This window comes from Gymnoscopelus braueri (assembly GCF_963280865.1).
Source record: "Gymnoscopelus braueri genome assembly, chromosome: 24".
Lineage (NCBI taxonomy): Eukaryota > Metazoa > Chordata > Actinopteri > Myctophiformes > Myctophidae > Gymnoscopelus > Gymnoscopelus braueri.
In genome coordinates, this window is record NC_137626.1 from 29,344,571 (window position 1) to 29,370,268 (window position 25,698).

The window sequence follows — 25,698 nt, forward strand, 5'->3', positions numbered from 1 at the left end:
TTTGTGTATAGCCTAATACCCCAAAGGTGGCTTACAGTAGTTTGTGTATAGCCTAATACCTCAAAGGTGGCTTACAGTAGTTTGTGTATAGCCTAATACCCCAAAGCTGTTTCACAAAACTTGAACAACAGGACACGGATTAATAAAGCTTGGCCGTTATCCTGGTCCGGAGCAAGCTAACTTCACAGCTAAGTTTCCATGATAACTAAAGCGGGATTTCCTTCGTGAAACCGAGTCATGGCTGAGCCTGGCTTGTTTAAGCCAGGATATCTGCTAAATCCTAATCTACCCTTTGTGAAACAGGCCCTAGTTCTTTTTGAACAGTGACATGCTTGTGACATGGAAAGTGACAATACAGAGAAGGCATTGATTGATTGATTGATTGAATACTTTATTAGCAGTTTGCAAACAAAAAGCTTAAACAGTTTAGAATACAAGGTCTGCTAAAAGGATCTACACAAAAAGCCAAGCTTGTTTCAATTGTGGTCCTTTGTACTCAATTCATAGAAACATTGATCAGATAAACAGCAACACTATGTGGAACAGCATGTAATAGTTATTTACAAAAATAAAATAAAAAAATTGAAGAGGACTATTTACAGTGAAACAGGTCGGGGGTGGGAGGCTATGTTTTTTTTTACAGGGGCCAGTTTCAATTTGCAACCTCCTGTAGGTGCTCTTTTAGGGCGGTTTTGAAGGAGAGTAGGGATTTATTCTCCTTTAGAGCCTTTGGTAGGGCATTCCACATTTTAGTGACATAGCATAACAGATGATATCACTGAAAAGTGCAGTATAGAGCAGCCAGGATATGTCCCCAGAACCCCAAAGGTGGCTTAAAGTAGGCTGTGTGTATAGACCAAAGCCCCAAAGGTGACTTCCTGTTGTGTGAAATAAGCCCCGCCCAAGTCCCGAAAAGTGGGTTAAAATATGATTGTCCCCAATCTCAGGGTAAAAAATCATACTTTTAAAATAAAGCTTAAATCAAAAATATCAAGACATATTGGTAAAGTGGGCACCCTCTGAACACCAACAGTGGTCACAGCTTCTCTCTAACCCATTCAGAAAGGGTAGCCCCCGAAAGGGGGGTGTCCTGACATCCGTACCCAAAAGTAGTCTAAACAAACAGGGGTGTGTGTGTGTGTGTGTGTGTGTGTGTGTGTGTGTGGGTGGGTGGAGGTGTGTGGGTGGGTGGAGGTGTGTGTGTGTGTGTGTGTGTGCGCTCGCTGTATTGTATTTGCACCCCCCCCCCCCTCCTCACCGATCCAACCTGGCACAGAGCGGACCCCCTCAGTGTCAATTCACTCTGCAAAACGGGGGTCCGGCTGCTGAGCAAACACATCTCTCCCACACTCATTAGCCAAGCCTTAAGTCCTGCTCGCTTCCTCTCCTCCCCCCCCTCCTCCTCCTCCTCATCCTCCTCTCTCTTCCTCTCCTCCCTCGCTCCCATGGCATGGCTTTGAATCCATCACCTCTCTTTCTCGTCCAACTGACACTCTGTGTGCGTGCGTGTGCGTGTGTGTGTGTGTATGCGCCGTCGGCGTGCACACACACCGTGCACTCGCTCACGGGCTGCTCCTGTCTCATGTGGGCCTCGGCACGTGTGTACGCCATTCTAGTTTTCTCTTTTATTTCCTCTCTCTCTCTCTCTCTCTCTCTTCTCTCTCTCTCTCTCTCTCTCTCTCTGTCTCTCTCTCTCTCTCTCTCTCTCTCTCTCTCTCTCTCTCTCTCTCTTCTCTCTCTCTCTCTCTCTCTCTCTCTCTCTCTCTCTCTCTCTCTCTCTCCTCCTCTCTCTCACTCCTCTTCTCTTCTGCCCCCAAGGACATTTTTTAATTTCCCTACACACCCACACCCCACTCCTCTTTCTTTCTTTCTTTCCGTCTCCTTTATGCATATCACTCTGATGAGACCCCTTAAGCCTATAATTTACACTGCGTTACAGTCCATGGTGTGACGGTGACGCTAGCTGAAAAGACGCGTTAGTTAAAAGAAATCATTGTTTAAGGCAAAGACACATTAAAGCTAGATGCACTAAAAACCAACAAGCAAGACATTATCCACTGTACACCTAAGACTACTGTAGCTGAGCGTGGTCAGTGAGATCATCATATTTGCCAGCTGTGAAAGTAGAGCGACGATTGCCTCTGTCGGGTGGAAACCTCATGTGACGGGTACAATGCTTTAGGCCGCAAGGGGGCATTTGTATATTTGTCAGTTCTTTACAAATTGTTAAAGTACAGAATATACTGAAACTCCCAAAGATCCCAAAGTTTTCTTCACCTCAGGGCCCCAGAAATGGGCGTGACAATGGGAGGGACAATAGGTACTTAACTCCACCCACAATCACTCACCTAATCAATCACTCCCCCATCCAAAACTGTTACTTTTCAGGATTCGAAATTCAAAAGTAGCAGATCTACAAGCTTGTGGATCTGCTGCTTTTTGGGTGTGACGCTGCAGTATGATCAAGTAGGGCGCTAATTTCAAGAAAAAAACTCAAAAAGTTAGAATATGGAGAATATGGAGATGGGAGGTTTTCTGCCCCGACAGCAACGATATATAGATTACACTGCTGGAGACGTGCTGTTCATAGAGCATGAATAACAGTATCACACTGTAGGCACGTATACAGCGTGATAATGAATAATGAGCTCCGCCTGATATAGCAATGGTTCTCAAACTTTTAAACGTTTTTGGCTGCGTACCCCCCCCCCCCCCCCCATCTCAAAAATATTTTGTGCCAAGGATTTGTCAAAAATAGCAGATCTACAAGCTCATAGCGTGGCACTCGGTGCCGCGCTATGAGCTTGTAGATCTGCTGTTTTTGAATAGCCAAAGTATAAAATATGGTTAAAGTGGTTAAAATGATTGAGACGCAATATTAACCCCCGGGGGTCCTTGAGGGGTGGTCCCCAGCTAGTTTAGTAGTTAATGTAGCATCACAATCATTCCAACCACTTTATCCATTTATATGTTGGCTATTCAAAAATAGCAGATCTACAAGCTCACTTCGTGCCACGTGGCGAGCTTGTACATCTGCTATTTTTCACAATATTTGAAAAATGGGCATTTTTGAATAATTTGGATTTTTTTAGACATAGACATGTTGCAAATGGTTGCACATGTAGATGATTAAAAAAACTAGACCATACCCGTGGGGGGATATGCGCACATGATCTGGCAACCCGGGAGCCAGCGAACACAAAAACGCTAATGCACAGCTGAGATTTCGTGTAATCGGAAAACGGGCTTCGCTGTTAGGTGCACATGGTAAGGGTCAATGACTGTGTGCAGTACCTGCTCTGTTTGTATGTACAGTAGGTCTGTGTACTGAGAACAGTACGGTGCACAGTACAGGAATACACTTGGGATTCCTCTCTCTCTCTCTCTCTCATTCACTCACTCACTCTCTCTCCCCTTGTCAGTCACTCATTACAACCTCTAACCCCCTCCCCTCCCTCCACAGAAACAGAGTGAGTTTTCCTCATCCATTCAGCTTTGGATTATTAATGGAATAATTAGGTTTGGGATGTATTGGAATGAACAAATCAATCACTGAATTAAACATTCAAGGAGCGGGGTGGGGGGTGGGGGGGGGGCTGAGATACAGAGCATGCCTGTCTGTCTGTCTGTCTGTCTGTCTGTCTGTCTGTCTGTCTGTCTGTCTGTCTGTCTCTATCACCAGGCTCAGAGTTATAATTGAACCAGAGAACAGATTAAGCATGTCTGTGTCCCTGTGTGCCCCGTGCCCACCGGGTGGAAAATGGGAAAACGATTGGCACTGTGGCACAGATGCCGCGGCTGCCATGGCATATGATCCGGGGGGGGGGCGGCGCAGGCCAGGGTCCATTTATTTTGTTTAGTGGAAATGGCGGATACACAGCAGTAGTAATTGTTCTTTACTAATGCTCATGATAAAATGGTACCATTTCTCGGCCTATGTCTCAGAGGTGGGCTGTGGACAGTTCAGAAACCCGCCTACCAGTGACATCATCGACGGGGAATCCAAGCTAATAGAAACTACAGGCTTTTTATTCCTGGAAAGTTAGCATGTTAGCACATTAGCATGCTATAGAAGCTATTGTTCTTGCTTTGATAAAAATCGAAATAATAATTTTTGGGCGGTGAAACCGCCCCTATAAGTGAGATTTGGAAAAATGTACATTTTCCTGCGCTGTGATCTGGGCCCAGGAAATTAGTAGAATTATCCTGCGCTGTGATTGGCCAATCACAATCTATTCAGGACTGTGATTGGCCAGTGTCACATGACACATGTGCATAGCCCTATATAAGCAACCATAACTCGAAAAAAACCAAACCTTTGTTTTTTTCGAGTTATGGTTTCGTCCATCATAAAGAGTGTTTCAATAAATGTATTTATCTTTTGTACATGATTGGTTGACTCCATTCAGTATTGTGATTAGCTAGCAAGACACCGCCCACTTCACACAGGGTGTGATTTTTTTAAATCATGTTTGAAAAAGAAAACCCTGCCAAAAGATGATGTCACTGGTAGGTGGGTTCCTGTAGTGTCCTCAGCCCGCCTTTGAGACACAGGAAGTGTAGAAAAAAAAACACGTACAATTTTATTATGAGCATTAGTGAGGACCAATTATATGAAGATAGGTTGAAAATGGGTGAAGTCGTCCTTTAATCACACAATTATGTCTTCCACTAATCCCATAAACCCCCTCAGTAAACTAAAGTGATCCGCAGTCGTGAGCAGTGAGTAATCCTAATAAAATGTATTTTATGTAGACGCTTTCACACGCCAGTTGAGGATCCGCGTGGCACTCCAACACAATAGAAAATACTTGTGTTCCCTGAAGAAGGCTCTCTTGAGCGGAGACGCATTGGGCTGCAAGCTGTTTTAACCCCTTAAGAACGGGAAGGCATCTGTGTGTGTCATTTTTAGATTTCTTTGGCTATTCAAAAATAGCAGATATACAAGCTCATAGCCCGTGCTTGTAGATCTGCTATTTTATTTATTTGTGAAAATGTGTGCAAATCTTTGAATATATATATATATATTTTTTTAAAGTGAACAATTGTAACTCAAATCTTTGCTTTTGGGGGATTCTACTAGCTTCTAAATCATAAAACATAAAAAAAAAAAAATGCTATAATATCAGTGATTCTCAAACTTTTTCATGTCAAGGGCCCCCAAAAGTATACGGACCCCCATCTCAAAATATTTTGTTGTTCCAGGGACCCTTTCCCTCCCCCCCCCCCCCCAAGAAGCAAAGATCGCTTTAAAAAAAATACATATTCAAAGATTTGCACAACTTTTCAAGATTTTTCAAAAATAGCAGATCCACAAGCTCATAGCGCGGCACTCGGTGCCGCGCTATGAGCTTGTATATCTGCTATTTTTTAATAGCCAAAGTATAAAATAATGGTTAAAGTGGTTACACAGATGCGTTCCCGGTCTTAATGGGTTAATATTTTTTGCCTAGCCATGAAATAATAAAGTTTCTTTTTTTCCAACAGAACAGTGTGCCTTGGATATTCTTCAAGTTTTTCCTGAGGTACTCTACATCGCTGGTTCTTAAAAGTGGGGTCCGGGGACCCCCAGAGGCCCTTGAGGGGAGGGGGCGTGGGTTCCATGGGGTCCCCAGCAAAATAAGGAACAGTTTAAACACTCATACTGTGTTCACAGTGGCAGCTGCAAAGCTACAGGCGTTTATTTTCAATGGAAGCCGCAGCGACATGTAGACACAAAGCGACACCCGACGTTTGTAGCTGCTACAAAAATCTACAAAGCTACAATCTGCCAGTTGAGCTGGCTTCAACTACAGCTACAAAACGATGTGTTGTCCTAAAAATATTTATATAAATAATTTTAAGCCTGGAACCAAGCCATCCACGCTCCTGCATGGTGAATCATGACCATAAAACATTTGATTCTGTGTCAAAACATATTTGAATATTAAATATTTGATAAATACTTATTTTTTTGCTACACAGAATCAAATGTTTTATGCTCATGATTCACCAGGGGCCTGGATGGCTTGGTTCCAGTAGCTTTGTATTTTGTTTTGGGGTGGGGGGACACAAATCTTCTCTTAACTCATTGACAGCCAATGCCAATGACGCGTTTTGACGTGTGTCAATCCAAAGTCCACACCGCCAAGGACGTGTTTTGACGTGTACTGGTGTTGTCAGTGTTGTCGCTAGATGGCGCTCTTTCGCTAACCTATGAGTCACCATTTGACTCCCAGTGAAGCAGCAAATCACGTGATCGCAAAAAAATCGGCCACATTCACTACCATTCTAATGGATTTGGAAAAATGCCATTTTCTTTGCATGCTTTCTGTGGTTTTTGGCGAAAACAACCTACATTGAACTACCAATAACTATAGAACGGATTATCGCGATAGCACACTTGAGTTGAGTTAATCTTCTGACAATGACATGTCCCTGCCGATAAACAATGCGGCCCCCCAGAGTGATTGAGGAAATTTTGTGGCCCTCACCATCTACAAAGTTGCCCACCCCTGGTATAGGCTATACTTTGTCAGTGTTCTGCATTGCGGATGACACGGCTCCATGTGCAAAACCTTCATCTCTTGGCAATAACGCGTTAGGAACATGTCTGTAATGTAATGAAACGTGCCACTACTTAACCCATTCAAACCCGGGAACGCATCCGTGTAACCCACTTTATCCATATTTTATACTTTGGCTATTCAAAAATAGCTGATGTACAAGCTATATAAGGCACCGAGTGCCGCGCTATGAACTTGTAGATCTGCTATTTTTGAAAAATCTTGAACATTTGGTGCAAATATTTGAATCTATATATTTTTAAAGGCAACATTTTAGACTCAAATCTTTGCTTCTTGGGGTCCCTATTACAAGAATGTTGAGATGGGGGTCTGCGGCCAAATACATAATTTTTGGGTGGTCCACATGAAAAAGTTTGAGCACCACTGATATCATAGCAACATATGTTTTATCAGAAAACTGTTATAGGATTTAGAAGACATTTGTAGAATCCCCAGAAGCAAAGATTTGAGTTACAAATGTTCGCTTTAAAAAACAAAAGTATATTTATAAATGTTCACGATTTTTCAAAAATAGCAGATCTACTATGAGCTTGTCGATCTGCTATTTTTGAATAGCCAAAGAAATCGTAAAATGACACAGAGATGCGTTCCCGGACTGAAGGGGTTAAGTCAGCTCTAGACAGGTGACCAATGCAATCACGTCTTTCCAAGCCGCTAGAATCTGTCTGGCAATTCCCACACCTTCGTGCATCCTTGAGTTGCTGCTGATCCTTGGAGATAATTACCTACGCCCAGGGGACTTATCCCTCTCAAAACACTCCCACCCAACCCTTCCTGTCGTCGGGCGGACATCTCGTATGTCCAAAACTCGAACATTTTCAGGAAATGGGACGGGAAAAAAAAGAACCTGCCTTCCAAATGTATCCGATCTACTCACTAGCAGTGGTGGAAAAAGTACTCATATGTTTTACTTAAGTAAAAGTATAAGTATTGCAATGTAGAAGTACTCTGTTACAAGTACAAGTCCAGAATAAAACATTTACTTGAGTAAAAGTACAAAAGGATTGGTATCAAAATGTAATTAAAAGTATCAAAAGTTAAAGTACTAAAATGTTTGAAAATAGCAGATCTACAAGCTCACAACGCGTCGCATTGAGCTTGTAGCTCGGCTATTTTCAAATAACCTATGTATAAAATAGGGCTAAAGTGGTTAAAGGTAGGGTAAGTGATTTGCTTTGGTTAAAATAAGTGTTAAATAGCTCTATATTCTGATAGTACTCATTGCTATAGAGTGTTTGTTCAGTATTAGGAGTCTCCTTGTCTCTCCACCTCTTTATTAAACAGAAAATGCATTTTCGTTTCAGTTTCAGTTTCATTTCCAATTTTATCCAACCAGGACAGAGAACTCAATCAGGATACAGATTAAACAAGTGAAATTGGAAGTGATGACACTAAGAAATGAGCAGGCAAAATTGGAACTGGAACACTATACAAATTAAGCTTAAAAATGGGTACTTTCTCCTGATTGGCTGAGATTTTGACACCTACCGAAAAATGTATTTTCTGTTTATTAAAGGTTTAATGACATTCACTTTTACACCACATTCAAAGTCTTTGTCCTGGTCCTTCAAAAGTGTACAAAAAGTTTTAAGTGAAAATTCCATTCCAGTGATCAATGGCAGGTGTTTTTCTCCCACATTTCTAAAGCCTTTTCAACTGCAATGAAAAAATAAATCTTTGCCTGCGGGTGTCGCTGGTGAGGGATTTTGCCTGTCAATCATCGCCTCTGCTCCGCCCCCCCCAAAGGAAAGGATAGGGGAGGGGAGGGGCGAGGAGGAGAGTGGGCGGGATTATTCGACAGTGACCTCACTGTCGAAGGGCCAAGCTCAGATTACTTTTCAGCCTGATTATTCAGAAAACCCCAGACCACAGAAAATCCACTGAATGTTCAAAGTTCAGATTTTTTGGGTGTAATTGAGGTCATAAAACCCCAAATAAAACATTGAAAATAAAAAAAGTTAAAATGAATGTCATGATACCTTTAAAGAGCTGGAGAGACAGGGAGACTCCTGTTACTGAAAAAACACTCTATAGCAATGATTACTATCAGAATATAGTATTTTAACCTTATAACAAAATACTTTTTGTTTTAACCAAAAAATATCACTTACCCTACCTTTAATGTATTTTATAATATAATAATTTATATCTGAAAAGTAACTAGTAACTAAAGTTTTCAAATAATTGTAGTGGAGTAAAAGTACAGTATTTGGATCTGAGATGTAGTGGAGTAGAAGTAAAAGTACTGGAAATTGGATATACTCAAGTACAGATACCTAAAAATTGTACTTAAGTAAATGTACTTAGTTACTTTACACCACTGCTCACTAGAAGCTGCAACAAAGCGTGTTGTGAGCTTGTAGATCAGCTATTTTCGATACTTTTATGCAACACTCTTGTATGACAAAGTAGGGCATTTATCAATAAAAAAATTAAACGTAAAAAATGTAAACATGGAGATACAAGGTTTCTGCGCGACAACAGCGCTAATCTTCACTCTCCTCTTTGCCGTCACCCCATTTCCGTTTTTTGGTCGCATCAGCAGTGGAAAAGACGTACAGTACTCTCGGGATTTGTCATCTGTGTGTGTGTTTGTATGTATGTGTGTTCATGTTAACTTGTGTGTGCAGTAATGGGTTTGCGTCACGCGAAAAGAACAGCGGTGTGCGGTGCGGCGCGGTATTAACGCATGTCCCGACACGCCATACAGAATATCGATAGAGAGTATTATCAACGACACCCCTGGGAAATGGATGTGCTGATTAGGGGATCAGCGGTGAGCCCGTGGTGACAATTGGGAACGTTGTCGACACATTAGCGGCGGTTTGTGTAAAAAGCATTTTAACTCAGCTACTATTGATCTGAAAACTCCCCAGCGGTCGCTTCTTAACAATAAGATACCACTATCTGGGATACTAGTATGCTGTGTCTGCCTGTTTGGGGCTCAGATCGAGTTTCTTTTTTCCTTTTGTTGTCTATACCAGTGGTTCTCAAAGTGGGGTCCGCTCAAGGACCTCCAGGGGTCCTTGAGGGGGTTCCAGGGGGTCCCCAGCAAAATGAGGAACAGTTTAAACACTTAAAGGGATAGTTCACCCCCAAAATGACTTTTTTTTCCTATCGATTAGTCATCCCGTGGAGGAAATGTTTTAGTTTTTGTCGCATTCCTAAGCTAATAATTTGATGACCAGCGGTGCCGGTAGGAGACACAAAGGAGACTCTTTGTTTCTCCTACCGGAACCGCTGCCGGACAAAAACTAAAAAGATATCCAGGAATTCAAGTCTCCATGGGGTGACTAATCGATAGAGGGAAAAAAATAGGTTTTTGGGTGAACTATCCCTTTAAGCTATCAGATAACAGCTGATCTACAATCTCACAACAAGTCGCATCGCGTTGGGAGATTGCAGATCGATTTCTGAAGAATGTGTCTCTTATGGTAGCACCCTGGCACAAAATCATTTGTACCATCCAAGTCCCAACCATTTGTATCATCCAAGTACAGTGCATATGAATTTGGAGGTTTTTGAAAAATCTTGAACGTTTTGTGCAAATCTTTGAATATAAATATTTTTAAAGCGAATATTTGAAACTCAAATCTTTGCATCTGGGGATCTCTGGAACAACATATTTTGAGATATTTTCGTTTTTATATATTTTTTATATTTTTTTATATTTTTTTATATTTATTTTATATTTATTTTATATTTTTTTATATTTTTTATGTTAAAAAATAATAATTTAGAAATCATTTTTAGAATCGGCCTCTTCGGTCTTTATGGGTTAATAAATAAAAAAAGAAGCCGGTTGCAGTCGCTTCATATTTTCTCATCTCTTTCACTTTGCATTGCAAACACCACGAAACGAAGGCTGAGAGAGGCTGCATTCCCTCCCTTGACTGAACCTAATTGTTTTTGTGGGTGGTAGATATATATCTATAAAAGATGAGCAACTCTGGCTTCTCTTAACATTCTGCCTTTCACACCTCAGACCAAATGATGCTGAGTAGGCTGGCCTGGGCCGGAGGAAAGGGGATTACGGGAGATATGAGATCAGACAGTTACGCTTCTGAAAGATGTCTGACTGCAAGGTGGGGGGGATTGATATATTATTATAAAGTGCTAAACTGGCACACTTCAATTTATCTCCCTTATTTGTTTTTCTTTTTCCTTCTAAAGGTGAGTCGGCAGCTAAAATATCTGGGAATTTTACGCGTTGTTGTTTTCGTTTTTTTTTAAACAGAGAGTAAAGAAAGCTGAGAGGGAGGTAGTGTGTTTATCTGAGGCCAGCAGCCATACCTGTGGGTGCACAGGTGCATGATGGGTAATGTATCTCTCACTCAACACAACGCTGTACTGCAGTGGTTCTCAGAGCTTTTCATGTCAAGGACCCCCAAATTAATATCTATTTAGCCACGGACCCCCATCTGAAAATATTTGTGTGCCAGGGGACCTCCCATACAAGAGTTGTGTTGTTAAAATGTTTCAAAAACATATTCACGACGTTTCACATTTCCTCCAGATGTTTTTTTAAATAGCAGATCAAAAGCTCACAGCATATCGCATCTGGTACCTTGCCGGCTGGCTTGAGAGTGAGAATATGTTTCACACACACACACACACACACACACACACACACACACACACACACACACATACATACACGCGCAAACACACACACACACACACACACACACACACACACACACACACACACACACACACACACACACACACACACACACACAGTACAGGCACACTTTCAGTCTGTTCCTTTGTGGGTCATTTGAGGATGTGTTGTCCTTATCTGACAGACAGACATACGTACGGACAGACGGATGGATGTACGGACGTGCTGACCGACGGACAGAAACACAGACAGATGTAGGGCATCCGTTAGCCTCTCTCAACCCCAGAAACATGGGCCGAGCCACAGCGTGTGCGCGAGAGAGAAAGAGAGAGAGGACAGAGGGAGAGTGAGAGAGAGAGAGAGAGAGAGAGGGTTAAAAGAGGTTATCTTCGAACCTGGAGAACATAATGGTTGTGAGGACGAGGGTAAAGAGATGAGGGGGGGAGAGAGATAGAGAGAGAGCGTGTGTGTGTTTGTGTGCTCGCGCATGTGCGTGTGCAGAGGAAGCCAGATGCACGCCGAGGTGAGTTCAGTTTAGTAATCAACTGATCCGTGCTCGTAGAGGAGAGGACAACTTTGAACGTTATTTTTGTTTGGAGTGTTTATAGGCGCGAGCGCGCGCTCGTGCCTAAATCTGCACAGAGACACACATTAGGAGTGCAGATAATGTGTGTGTGTGTGTGTGTGTGTGTGTGTGTGTGTGTGTGTGTGTGTGTGTGTGTGTGCAGGTGAGGGAGGCGTGTCTGGAGATGGCGGGGCTATCCCTGGTGGAGTCCATGGCTGCAGATTAATGGCAGCCATTACCTCAATGCCCAAAACACAGGCGTGATGAAGAGGCAGTGCCATGGCGGGCGGGCCGCGGCCAATCAATTTGCAGCACAGCGGTCACCTGGCCGGGTCAGGGGCTCACGCATGGCCGCTGGCGCTCGAGGGGAAGGTAAGAGGGGGGGATCGGGGGTGACATCTACAGTGTTAATTTCAGGTGTCAATTTAACCCTGAGAGTGTGAAGACGGACCCTTTTTCATACTATAGCTTCTAACCGTCTCTCTCTCTCTCTCTCTCTCTCCCCCTCTCTGTCTCTCTCTTCCTCCCTCCCTCCCTCTCCCCGTCTCTCTCCACCCCCCTTCTCTCTCTCTCTCCCCCGCTCTGTCTCTCTCTCCCTCCCTTCCTCCCTCTCTCCGTCTCTCTCCACCCCCCTTCTCTCTCTCTCTCCCCCCTCTCTTTCTCTCTCTAACCGTCCCCCCTTCTCTCCCCCTCTCTCTCTGTCTGTTTCTCCCTCCCTCCCTCCCTCCCTCCCTCCCACCCTCTCTCACTCTCTCTCTCCACCCCCCCTCTCTCTCTCTCTCCACCCCCCCTCTCTCTCTCTCTCTCCCTCCCTCTCTCTCTCTCTCTCTCCCTCCCGCCCTCTCTCTCTCTCCACCCCCCCTCTCTCTCTCTCTCCCTCCCGCCCTCTCTCTCTCTCCATCCCCCCTCTCTCTCTCTCTCTCCCTCCTGCCCTCTCTCTCTCCACCCCCCCCCCTCTCTCTCTCTCCCTCCCGCCCTCTCTCTCTCTCCACCCCCCTCTCTCTCTCTCTCTCTCTCCCTTCCGCCCGCTCTCTCTCTCCAACCCCCTCTCTCTCTCTCTCTCTCCCCCCTCTCTCTCTCCCTCCTGCCCTCTCTCTCTCCCCCCCCCTGTCTCTCTCTCCCCCCTCTCTATCTCTCTCTCTCTCTCTCTCTCTCTCCCCCTCTCTCTCTCTCTCATTTCCCTCTCTGTTTATCTCCTCACCTCCCATGGTTCCTCTCTCCACACAGTAACAACAGAGCTTTTCAGGGCCAAATGAAAACAGGGGAGACGGCGAGTTATTCTCCACCTCTTGATAGAAAATAGCATTTCCCGCCGAGAGAGGTTCCCCATCATTACCCTGAGAGCTCAAAGATCACTCACAGAGAGAGAGAGAGAGAGAGAGAGAGAGAGAGAGAGAGAGAGAGAGGAGAGTACTGTGGTTTATTTATCTGTTATTCACCCACATGCACAGACACACATGGGCATGATGCAAGCACACGCGCATTTTCACGTGCACACATTTTGTACACAAACACGTCGCGTCCGCGTGCACACACACACACACACACACAAATATTCAAGTACATCCACACACACATACATACTCACACACAAATATTCAAGTACATCCACACACACACACACACACACACACACACACACACACACACACACACACACACACACACACACACACACACACACACACACACACACACACACACACACATATTCAAGTACATCCACACACACACACACACACACACACACGGAAATTGGAGCACCTGTGAGGTGGAGCCGAAAGGCAAATAATAGAACATGCTCTAGAAGCTACCCAGCTAATGTGTGTAAACGTCCTGGTTCTCAGGAGGCACTATACCTGCACACCGAAAATGCCACATCTACAAGCTCTCAACTATCATGGCATCGTGACACGCCGTAAAGCTTGTAGATCTGGTATTTTGGACCGTGGTATAGAACAGAGGCTTCTGAACAGTGCAAGGTTGCATTCTTATGAGCACGGGGAGATGCCGAGCGACTGGGTCCTCATCATATTAATCAACTCATGTCATGTAAAATTCATTAAATAGCAAGTTTTCCTCAACGCTGTCTCACAAACTTGACTTCTTGGGACAATTTTGACCCAAACGTCAACAGGTGACGTGAAGGGGGGGGGGGAGGCAAAAAAAGTCACAATATGACTTTCGTGGGAATACAGGATTTACGATTCTGTGCCTATCGTGACATAACTCGGACAGCGCTGAGTCGGCTCCCGTGGCTCAAGTCCGCTTGAGATGGCGCGCCTCCAACGTTTTAACCGTTTTTTGGCCGGCGTTGCTGTAATGCTGTAAGTCCCGAAAAGTCAACATGTGCCTTTTTTGCCCCTCTTCACGTTGACATTTGGTCACAAAGTTACAATATGCCTTTTGGGCATATTGTGAGACAGTGTTGTGAGACAGTGTTGTTTTCCTCAACAAAAAAAAGTCTCCTAATCACAAATGCAGTCTTTATTATTCATGTTTTGTGTCTTCAGAGTGCCAGAGGCGTGGAACGTGGAACGCACAAAGGGTGTCAGAGGTGTGAGAGTCTTTCCGGTGTGAGGCTGCATGAACACTTCTCATCTCGACCCTCGGGTGAATTGCCCTGTTGTCCAACATGCCAAAGGACTTATTTGCAATTCCTATTTTGCCCCCCCTCAGGAGCGGTCCTTATTACCAGTAATGGGGAAGATAAACAAAAGAAAGGCCAGGTCTCCTCCATGTGCTATTGATCCTGCGGAATCGATTAACTCATTCACTGCCTAGAAAACTAATCACGTCGGAGCTGCTGCGCCGTCTGTCCCAAAGCCTCTCTCGCTCTCTCTCTTTCTGTGCCTTCTGATTTCAACTCTGAGTCTGAGGAAACAAAGAAGTCTTTGAGACTGCCTGAGAAGCATTAACTCTATACCCTGAGGTCTACATGGTGACGGAAGACGATATTATGGCACTGTCGATTCACTTTGAGAACTCTGTCCTTTAGCTATGTATGTCTCCATCTATTTCATGTCTTAGAATTCTCTTTCGGCCTTGTAGTTCTTTTTCTCCGAGTCATTTTATTGATATTTCACCCTGCCATATTGATAGCTGACCAGTTTTTTTCAGTTGCTTTCTTTCTCCATCTCTTTCCGCCTTTGTTGAAACAGCAATTGAAGGAGCTTATATGGAAAAAAAAAATCACCCACTTTTCACACCTGCAAACCTGCAATGTGACAATAGAGCCTCTCTCAATCTCTTTCTCTCTCTCTCTCTTCGTGTGCCTTTGTAAGCTTCTCAAGATCATTTTTTAATTCCGTCCGTACCTCTCTTGTTTTGTCCCAATGTCGCTCTGCGTCGTCTCGTCCTCTATAGCGGCATCTTTCGCTCTGTCTGTCTGTGTCACTCCTTCCTTCCTGTCTTTGCTAAGAAAGCCCTTGAGAAACAGAGCCCCCCTCCCCCCGCAACAACCCACCCACCCCACCAGCCGCCACAGGTGAAATCGAATCCAATTACGGCAATAAGTACCCATTTAAGTAATGTGTTCCTGGAGTCGGTGGGATTCATCCATCACGCTTTACACACACACACACACACACACACACACACACACACACAGCGTGTGTGTGGGGGGGCTTCCACTCGCGACCCACTGAAAGCTGTCGTCGCTGGTTGCACATGGGCTCGCTATGAGGGCCAATCAAGTCGCGGTGAAAGAGGAAGAGGAGATTATCTCAAGATGGGATGGCGAAGGAGAGACTCCGTCGAGCCGGAATTGCCGCGCGCGGGTCAATAAGTGCCGTTTCGCGGGAGCATAGCTTGGTAGTTAGGTAAGCTAATGGCGGCATTAGTGTGACGGTGTTGGGGTTTATGGGTAAGACTCAAAGCACTTCGGCTGTGGCGTATGGTCACGGCTGCTGCAAAGAAATCCCTCAGTCCCGGGGACTAAATGACCTTTTCTGGTGCCCTAGTGTAAAATAGCTCCACTATAAATGATTTTTCAAACTAAATCCTTTTTGGGAAGGAGCCAGAACGCAGGCAGTAGCTCAGCCGGCGTGCAATAGGATTGTGTCACTTGGCACAATGGCCGCACCTGTATATCTCACGACGCACCTGGCGAACACGGCTCCCGGGGAGCCATTTAGTCCATTTTGGGGAATAAGTCGCGCAGCCATTCAATCAGAGTGAAGGTAGTTAACACGTTCAAACCGGGAACGCATCTGTGTAACCACTATTTAAAAAATAGCAGATCTACAAGCTCATATAGCGCGGCACCGAGCTTGTAGATCTGCTATTTTTTTGAAAAATCTTGAACATTTTGTGTAAATCTTTGTAAAATCTTTATAAAATATTTTGTTCCAGGGACCCCCCAGAAGCAAAGATTTGAGTTAAAAATGTCTGCTTTAGAAATATATATATTTTCATACATTTTCACGATTAAAAAAAATAAATTGCAGATCTACAAGCTCATAGCGCGGCACCGAGTGCCGCGCTATGAGCGTGTAGATCTGCTATTTTTTTAATAGCCAAAGAAATCTAAAAATGACACAGATGCGTTCCCGGTCTTAAAGGGTTAAGAGTTGAGGAACGGACGCTATCAGCCGCGGCGAAATTAATCAGGACTTGTCGAGGCTGACCTTACAGCTACTCTAACACAATATTCGCAGCATCTTGGCTAAATTTATTCCGGGGCAATCGGAGCCAGAAAGTGATTTAGCTCCTTTCCAGACAATTTAATGGCGCGACTGTCTCCACAAAGCAGATTTGGACGAGCGTCTGTCCCCCTGAACAGATGTGCACCCAGGCAGCACGTAATGGTCCGGCGACGTCCCTGCCAGCCGGCTCGGTGTCAAAAAAACGGCAGAGAACTCAGAGAACTTCCCGAGCAATTACGGCCATGAAGCATTCTGGCAGCTAGAGGTTTGACTTGTTTTATTTACCGATTATGAAATGAGAGTTTGGGCATTGATCGCTCCTGCCGCGTATTTCATTTCTGATGACGGTACAATGAACAGGAAAAAGACTGTAGACGCGACGAGTCATCGTCACGGATTCAAACCCTCAACATAAGGTACTGTTGATTGATCTCCCAATGGAGAGTATAAAGCTTCATGGTTGCCAAAAACTGATCCACACACGCGCGCATACTCTCATATTATGTGCACACGCGCGCACACAAACACACACACACACACACACACACACACACACACACACACACACACACACACACACACACACACACACACACACACACACACACACACACACACACACACACACACACACACACACACACACACACACACAGCACTGCTTTAATTCACACAGAACGCCACAGTACTTTTGTGTAAACAACAGCTTAGTTTAGCACCGTTTTGTATGCGACTTTGTATTCCACTGTGCGTTGAAACGTTGATTATGGACTCGATAAGGCTGTGTGTCATATCAAAACAGCGGGAACAATAGCAATGGAAGAGATTCAAGCGGATTACAATATCCCCTGAAACATGTTCCAATCTGTCTCCCATGCTTGCAGGGAATGCTTTTACAATGCCACATGTGCACACCGCAATCTGTTCCCCCATTCTCTCTCAAACGGGCACACATGCGCGCACGCACACACGTTTGTATTACTACATTTGTATTATAAAAGCCATTTTTACTATGTTTTACCATTTTTACCCCTAACCCTAAAGCCTGACTTTAATTGCATGCTACTAATACTCCCAAAACGACTGAAGTACAAGCTGCAACTAATGTAAGTATAAACTAGTCGTGCGCACAAGTACAGTAAGTATAAATCAAGCTTAACTCTAAACATCTATTTTAACGTGCAGGAAAACTGTCTATTTCTTAAATTCGACTATTTGTGGCGACATTTGGCCCTCACAAGTATAAATGGTCAATGGTGCATTTATATGGCGCCGTTATCCAAAGCGCTTTACAATGTGCATTACATTCACCCACTCACACACACACACACACATTCACACACACCCATTCATATACACTGACAGTGAAGGAAACCACGCAAGGCTCCAACCTGCTCATCGGGGGCAGTTTGGGGGTTCAGTGTCTTGCTCAAGGACACTTCGACACTAACTCTGGGGGAGCCCGGGATCGAACTGGGAACTTACCTCCTGAGACACTGCCGCCCCAAGTATAGTAATACACACACACACACACACACACACACACACACACACACACACACACACACACACACACACACACACACACACACACACACACACACACACACACACACACACACACACACACACACACACACACACACACACACACACGCTTTAAATGTGTTGCTGTCGGGTGGAAACCTCATGTCCAAAACTGTTATTTTTCAGGATTCAAGTTCGAAACTTCAAAAGTAGCAGATCTACAAGCTCAAAACGCGCCGCTTTTGATGCTTTCGTGTGACGCTGTAGTATGATCAAGTAGGGCGTTAACCCACATGGATTAAAGCAAAATAAAATCTCAGGACTGAAACTGTACTGTACTTTTTACTAAATTTCTGATATAGACATTATAAAGTATGACATTCAGTATGACAGTCAGTATGTTAAACATTACAATAGTTTTATGAAATCACAAGGGCTGAGGTAGACTATGAACCCTGCAGTCACTTGAATCACTGATAATAAAATGATAACACCATAATAAAATATTAGAACAGCTTACATGGAGGTATTGTGGTTCTAAATATGTCATATTGCCCATTTGAAATGTTCTTTGACAAAATACTTATGTGTTTTAACTCAATTGTTTATAGTGTTCAGTTGACACTGCATGGATTAAAGCAAAATAAAATCTCACACTGAAAGAATGTGTCTGGTCAAGTCTTATTATGTGATTTATGAAACAGTGTGAAAGGAGCCCTCCTCACACTAGCACCGTTTCCTAAACAATTAACACAATATGTAAAATGAATCTTGATTATGTTTTAGTCATATTGTTCCTGCTGTTCTACATACTGCCAACCAGGTGAAGAAATCACAGATTGAGGCTTTAACCTTTGATTTTATGACATATCAGAGACCAATAGGGTTTTATGGAAAATGCTTCTAAAAATGTTGCTAGTTTCACCACTTCAAATGCTCCAATCTTTGAAAATATTAACCGAAAATAGCTGATCTACAAGCTCTCAATGCGTCGCAGACGCATTGAGAGCTTGTAGATTGTCTATTTTAGCTGTGCTTCTATGCTTCCATAGAAGACATGCTGGCTTCTATGGAATCCAAAAGACTGAAATCAGTCGTGAAGACTGAGAAACTTTAATTCATGTGTGTGTGTGTGTGTGTGTGTGTGTGTGTGTGTGTGTGTGTGTGTGTGTGTGTCTGTGTCTGTGTCTGTGTCTGTGTCTGTGTGTGTGTGTGTGTGTGTGTGTGTGTGTGAGAGTGAGAGTGAGAGTGAGAGAGAGAGAGAGAGAGAGAGAGAGAGAACTTTGCGCAACAGGTGCGTCAAAGCTCCACCTCTTGGCAGACTCATGTGAAACGATAAGATTCACCTTCAGATCAAACACACAACTCCGAGTTAGGACGACAGACTGTCTTTCCACAGCTACAGGAGAGACTCAGACCAATGGACTTAAACAAGAACCACTTTCACAGTGAAAGTAAACTTCATTAGAATATTCTAGAAGAGGGAGTGTTACCACCACTGACTGGCTGATTTCCTGTCTCGAGCAGAGTATTTGTGGCTACACTCTGAGACAAAATGGCTTCCAACGCATCTCGCCCAGAAGAGGATTATTCATGTCCTGTGTGTTGTGACATCTTTAAAGATCCTGTTCTCCTGTCATGTAGCCACAGCTTCTGTAAAGCCTGTCTGCAGGAATGGTGGAGAAAGAAGGAAATAAAGGAATGTCCAGTTTGCAAGAAGAGACATTCAATCGATCCTCCTCGTAACCTGGCTCTGAAGAACCTGTGTGAGGCCTTCATACAGGAGAGACATCAGAGAGCTTCAACAGGGTCTGAGGTCAACACTGAGGTTCGCTGCAGTCTGCATAATGGGAAACTCAAACTGTTCTGTCTGGAATGTCAACAGCCAGCTTGTTCTGTGTGTCGAGATTCTAAAAAACACATCAAACACAGTTTCAGACCCATCGATGAAGCTGCCCTGGATCACAAGGAGGAAGTCCAGAAATCACTGAAGCCTTTACGGGAGAAACTGGAGGTCTTCAATAAAGCTAAAACAAACTGTGACCAAACTGCAGAACACATTAAGGTCCGGGCCCGGCACACAGAGAGGCAGATGAAGGAACAGTTTAAGAAGCTCCATCGGTTTCTACAAGAGGAAGAGGAGGCCAAGATCACTGCACTGAGGGAGGAAGAGCAGCAGAAGAGTCAGATGATGAAGGAGAAGACTGAGGGTCTGAACAGAGACATATCAACCCTTTCAGACACAATCAGGGCCATAGAGGAGGAGCTGAGAGCTGAACACATCTCATTCCTGCAGAACTACAAGACCACTGTGGAAAGAGTCCAGTTCACACTGCAGGACCCACAGCCGGTCTCAGGAGCACTGATAGACGAGGCCAAACACCTGAAGAACCTGGCCTTCAGAGTCTGGGACAAGATGAAGGACATTGTCTCCTACACTCCTGTCATTCTGGACCCCAACACTGCCAATCCACAACTCATTCTGTCTGATGATCTGACCTGTGTGAGACGTGGAGAGAAACAGCAGCTTCCTGACAACCCAGAGAGGTTTGACTATTGGCGCCGTGTCTTTGGTTCGGAGGGCTTTAACTCTGGGACTCACAGCTGGGATGTTGAGGTTGGAGACAATAAATGCTGGTCACTGGGTGTGAAAGCAGAGTCTCATCAGAGGAAGGGAAACATATGGGGTCAATTCTGGAGCATAGAGTTATATAAAGGTAAATACAGAGCATACTTCTCACCAAAGTCACCCACTGATCTCTCAGTGAAGCAGAACCCCAAGAAGATCAGAGTCCAGCTGGACTGGAACAAAGGAACGCTGTCATTCTCTGATCCTGATACTAACACACACATACACACCTTCACACACTCTTTCACTGACACACTCTTTCCATTCATTGAAATGAGTTATACTCAGCTCCCTCTGAAGATGTTACCATGGAAGGTCAGTGTAACTCTGGAACAATGTAGTTACACATAATGATGATGATGATAGTAGTATTAATATCAGTAATAGTAATGCCAACAATAACAGGGTTATTTGAATGTTGTAAAGGGTAATGGTAACTAATATTATAGGGGATTCATCTAGAGATTAAATAATCTCAGTATTAATCATGTTGACGAATCGAGATACTTCACTACAGTATAAAATGTTTCAGACTATTATTATGATGCTTTTACAATTGTACTTAACTGTACTGTACTTTTTACACTATTTCTAAAATAGAATCAACACGTTTAATGAATGTCTTTATGACATTATAAAGTATGACATGTTATATGATGGTTAGCAGAGGTCATTATGTTAAACATTAAAATAGTTTTATGAAACCACAAGGGGTGAGGTAGACTATGAACCCTGCAGTCACTTGAATCACTGATAATAAAATGATAACGCCATAATAAAATATTAGAACAGCTTACTTGGAGGTATTGTGGTTCTAAATATGTCATATTTCCCATTTAAAATGTCGCTTGACAAAATACTTGTGTGTTTTAACTCAATTGTTTATAGTGTTCAGTTGACACTGCATGGATTAAAGCAAAATAAAATAAACTGAAAGAATGTGTCTGACCAAGTCTTATTATGTGATTTATGAAACAGTGTGAAAGGAGCCCTCCTCACACTAGCACCGTTTCCTAAACAATTAACAAAATATGTAAAATGAATTTTGATTATGTTTTAGTAATATTGTTCCTGCTGTTCTACATACTGCCAACCAGGTGAAGAAATCACAGATTGAGGCTTTAACCTTTGATTTTTATAACATATCAGAGACCATTAGGGTTTTATGGAAAATGCTTCTAAAAATGTTGCTAATTTCACCACTTCAAATGCTCCAATCTTTGAAAATATTAACTGAAAATAGCTCTCAATGCGTCTGCGACGCATTGAGAGCTTGTAGATCGGTTATTTTCGCTGTGCAACATGCTTCCATAGAAGACATGCTGGCTTCCATGGTTTCCAAAAGACTGAAATCAGTCGTGGCGACTGAGAACTTTAATTCATGAACCCATTAAGACCGGGAAAACATCTGTGTCGGCATTTTTTATTTGAGCTAAAAAGCATAATTTTACACTTCAAAAATAGCAGATATACAAGCTTACATATGCAAGCTTGTATACTAATATAAAAGCTTATATATGCAAGCTTGTAGCACGGCACTATGTGCCACGCTATGAGCTTGTAGATCTGCTATTTAAAAAATATATATGTGGGAGTAAAAAAAAAAAATGTATTCACTGAGGGTCCCTGGAACAAAATGTTTTGAGATGGGGAGTCCGTGGACAATTACATATAATTTTGGGGGGTCTTTGACAATTATGAACCACTGAAATGGCAACATACGTTTTATGGGGATTACTATTGGGATTTAGATGACATTTGTAGAATCGGAACATCAGGCCTTAATGGGCTGATTTACGAAAAAACACAAAAAGTTAGAATATGGACATAAGAGGTTTCTGCCCCGACAACAACGAATTACTAACCATCCGCACCCCAACCCTATACAATGTGGACCCCCCTGCTTTGCTTTGTGTTTTTCCTTACCTTGGCGATCTGGACGGACCAGTTGAGCAGCAGCTGGGAGCCGATGTTGTCCTTGTGCTCGTGGACGTAGTCGAGCAGGCAGCCGTGGGGCATGAGCTGCGTCACCAGCTGGATGGTGGGGCTCAGGCACACGCCCAGCAGGCGCACCAGGTGGGGGTGCTCCATGCTGGCCATGATCAGGGCCTCCTTGGGGGGAAGGGACGGGGTTTGTGGGGGGAGGGAGGGAAGGGTGTGTGGGGGGGGGGGGGGGGGGGGGGAGGGACAGGCAGAGAGAGAGAATCGTTTTTAAATTTTAAGGCATTTTATAGCTGCTTCTTCTCCAGAACCGACTAGCAACTAGCAGATTTGCACACTTTTTTTTTCTTCAAAAATAGCAGATCTACAAGCTATTTTGTGACGCGTTACGAGCTTGTATATCTGCTATTTATATATATATACATATATATATATATATATATATATATATATATATATATATATATATATATATATATATATATATATATAAATATCTCTCTTTATATATATATATATATTATTTTTTTTAGGCATTTAAGCTGATGCACTTCTTATCCAGAGCCGACTATAGCAACTATACAGTAATACGTGCAAGGTCGGAAGTACAGTAAGAGCATTAGTTATTTTCTCCAACGGGGTAATTATGCAGAATTCCATTGTGGTCCATTGTATTCGCTTCATTATCACGACATACAATACACTATATATCAGCAACAACACTAAAAGCAATAATGGATATTGTTACAGAAATAATATATGGGGGGGGGGGGGTGGGGGCAGGGCATTTATTTATGAACATTTTAAAAAGTTGAAATATGGAGAACATTTCTGCCTGACAGCGACAATGTGCTAGAAATATATATATATATTTTGCCTAAATGCCTATATATATTTCATTAATTAAATTACTAAATTGTCTGAGGACCCCCTGAAACCAGCTCAAGGAGCCCTGCGGGTCCCCCGGAACCCCACTTTGAAAACCACTGCGCTATAAAAAGCAAAGCAAAGCTGGCATAGATCTAAATAAGATACAGTAACTAGTATCGACCAGGAAGCACTTTGGACGTCGACTTTGACTTCACGGGCAAAATTTTACATGGAAACGCTTGAATTCAATAAAGAGCACATTTATGGACAAGACAGAATACAAAACAGATTAGAATAAATAGTATAATACTGAAAAGCCCTGGAGATAGGTGTTACACTGGCTCAGAACAGATCAATCCCCACTAACTGTACTGCAAATGTGGGAGTCGTATTACTGCAGGCAGAAGAGCTATTATCTAGGCCCTGTGTATCGGTCAATCATTGCTACTACTGTATGCAGTGGTGGAAGAAGATTTTTTAGCCATACTACAATGTAGAAATACTCTCTGTAAAAGTCCTGCGTTCATCATTTTACTCGAGTAAGTACCAAAACATAAAAGTATACTCATTATGCACAATAATGTGTTCACCACTTTTAATGTTGCAGCTGGTAAAGTAGGGGCCGGTTTTAATTACTTTATGCGCTTCTGGGTGGATTAACCTATAATACTAGAACATCATTTATCAGTTAACCCATTAAGACCGGGAACGCATCTGTGTCATTTTAGATTTCTTTGGCTATTCAAAAATAGCAGATATACAAGCTCATAGCGCGGCGAGCTTGTAGGTCTGCTATTTTTTGAATAAGAATCTTTGCTTCTGGGGGGTCCCTGGAACTAAATATTTTGATATGGGGGTCGGCGGCCAAATACATATAATTTTGGAGGTCCTTGACCTGAAAAAGTTCGAGAACCACTGTTTTTCAGAAACCTGTTGATGCGTTTGTAGATGCGTTCCCGGATTCAATGGTTTAATGTATGTTTTAATCCTACATTAAAATTGCCTAGAGGGTGGGTCGACCGTGGACAGTGGACAGTGGATGGTGGACGTCACAAATGTAACATTTATAACATTCGGACGTGCAAGGTGCACCATTATTGCTCCGATCTGCACCAAACTTGGCACAGACACTGTTCAGGGGCCTACCATGCCAATAGTCACAGCAGGAGCCACGTGTCAGTGGCCGGTGGCCACAGGCACATTGTTGCTCCAATCCGCACCAAACCTGGCACAAAACACTGTTCAGGCATCTGCCATGACAATAGTCAAACTAGGGGCCACGTCGTACAAGCCGGCTTGCTGTTGCCATGGGGGCCCCCCAGGGGACACGCGTTGTTCAGGCCCGTACCGCTGCTCCGATCCACATAAAACCTGGTACAAACGCTGTTCAGGGGTCTGCCATGAGAATAGCCACGTCAAAAAACCTAAATTGCACACACACGGTGTGCTACGACAGTGTTACAACAGTGTTACCAGAAATGGTCATATCTTGGTGACCATTGCTCTGATCAGCGCAATAAACTGTAGGACAGGGGTCTTCAACAGGGGGTCTGGGACTTCTGGGAATTTTTTTCACACTAAACACTTGAACCCTAGCATCCCTATTCTGAGGGGAACACTAGCTGAAAACAAAAGAGGTTTGGTGTAGAGGGAATAAAGAGCAGACCAAAGGTCGAGTTTACTAAGTATTGACGGTTTAAGTGGTTAAATGTCTGAAAACACACATTTAACATGAATACAATATGTAATGGGGGTCCCTGCTTCATCTCTCTCTCAGCTAAGGGGTCCTTGACCTGAAAAACGTTGCTGTAGGACAAGACCAGAAAATCGAAATCTGCAAAGTAACTAGCAACTGCAGTTGTCGTATAATAACTCCAGTGCAACAGTCATTTTTAACTGAGATGTAGTGGGGTAGAAGTATAAATGATCGACAATTGGAAATACTCCAGTAAAGTGAAAGTACCCACACGACTGTACTTAAGTACAGTACTCAAGTAAGTGCTCTTCTTTACCGTACACCACCGTCCCACTACATTCATTCGTGACCGGAGCGTTCTGGCTGTATGTGGAATGGGGGGAGGCGGAGAAGGGCTCGCCTATACCACCCTTATAATGAAGTGTTATTTATCAATAATTCAATAGCAGTGAAGTATTGCGAGATGCTGAACCGCAGCGCCGCAGATTCTTTTGAATTGCACGCACGCCGTATAGCCTTGAAGACACCGTTGGCTATCCAATTTGACACGCCAACGTGTCGGACTGCTTATGCATGAAAATACATACTATTTTAATCCTCTCCCGTCCAGTAACTTGGCCGATCGTGTGCGTTA

General features: G+C 43.5%; 2 protein-coding genes across 2 annotated transcripts in view; one reads left to right on the forward strand and one right to left on the reverse strand.

The window, feature by feature from the left end:
- LOC308080568 (receptor tyrosine-protein kinase erbB-4-like) overlaps window positions 1-25,698 on the reverse strand; it is a gene marked incomplete at its 3' end in the record, with an annotated part of 485,532 nt that overhangs the window by 65,549 nt on the left and 394,285 nt on the right. Inside the window, exon 20 of the mRNA XM_080422462.1 lies at window positions 22,484-22,669. Coding sequence (XP_080278588.1) covers window positions 22,484-22,669 — 186 coding nt within the window. The remainder of the gene's footprint in view (window positions 1-22,483; window positions 22,670-25,698) is intronic.
- On the forward strand, window positions 19,484-20,908 carry LOC308080199 (E3 ubiquitin-protein ligase TRIM39-like; the record flags this gene model as incomplete). Its single annotated transcript, XM_080421975.1, has 1 exon — window positions 19,484-20,908. The coding sequence occupies one exon, from the start codon at window positions 19,484-19,486 to the stop codon at window positions 20,906-20,908; it is 1,425 nt and encodes a 474-aa protein (XP_080278101.1).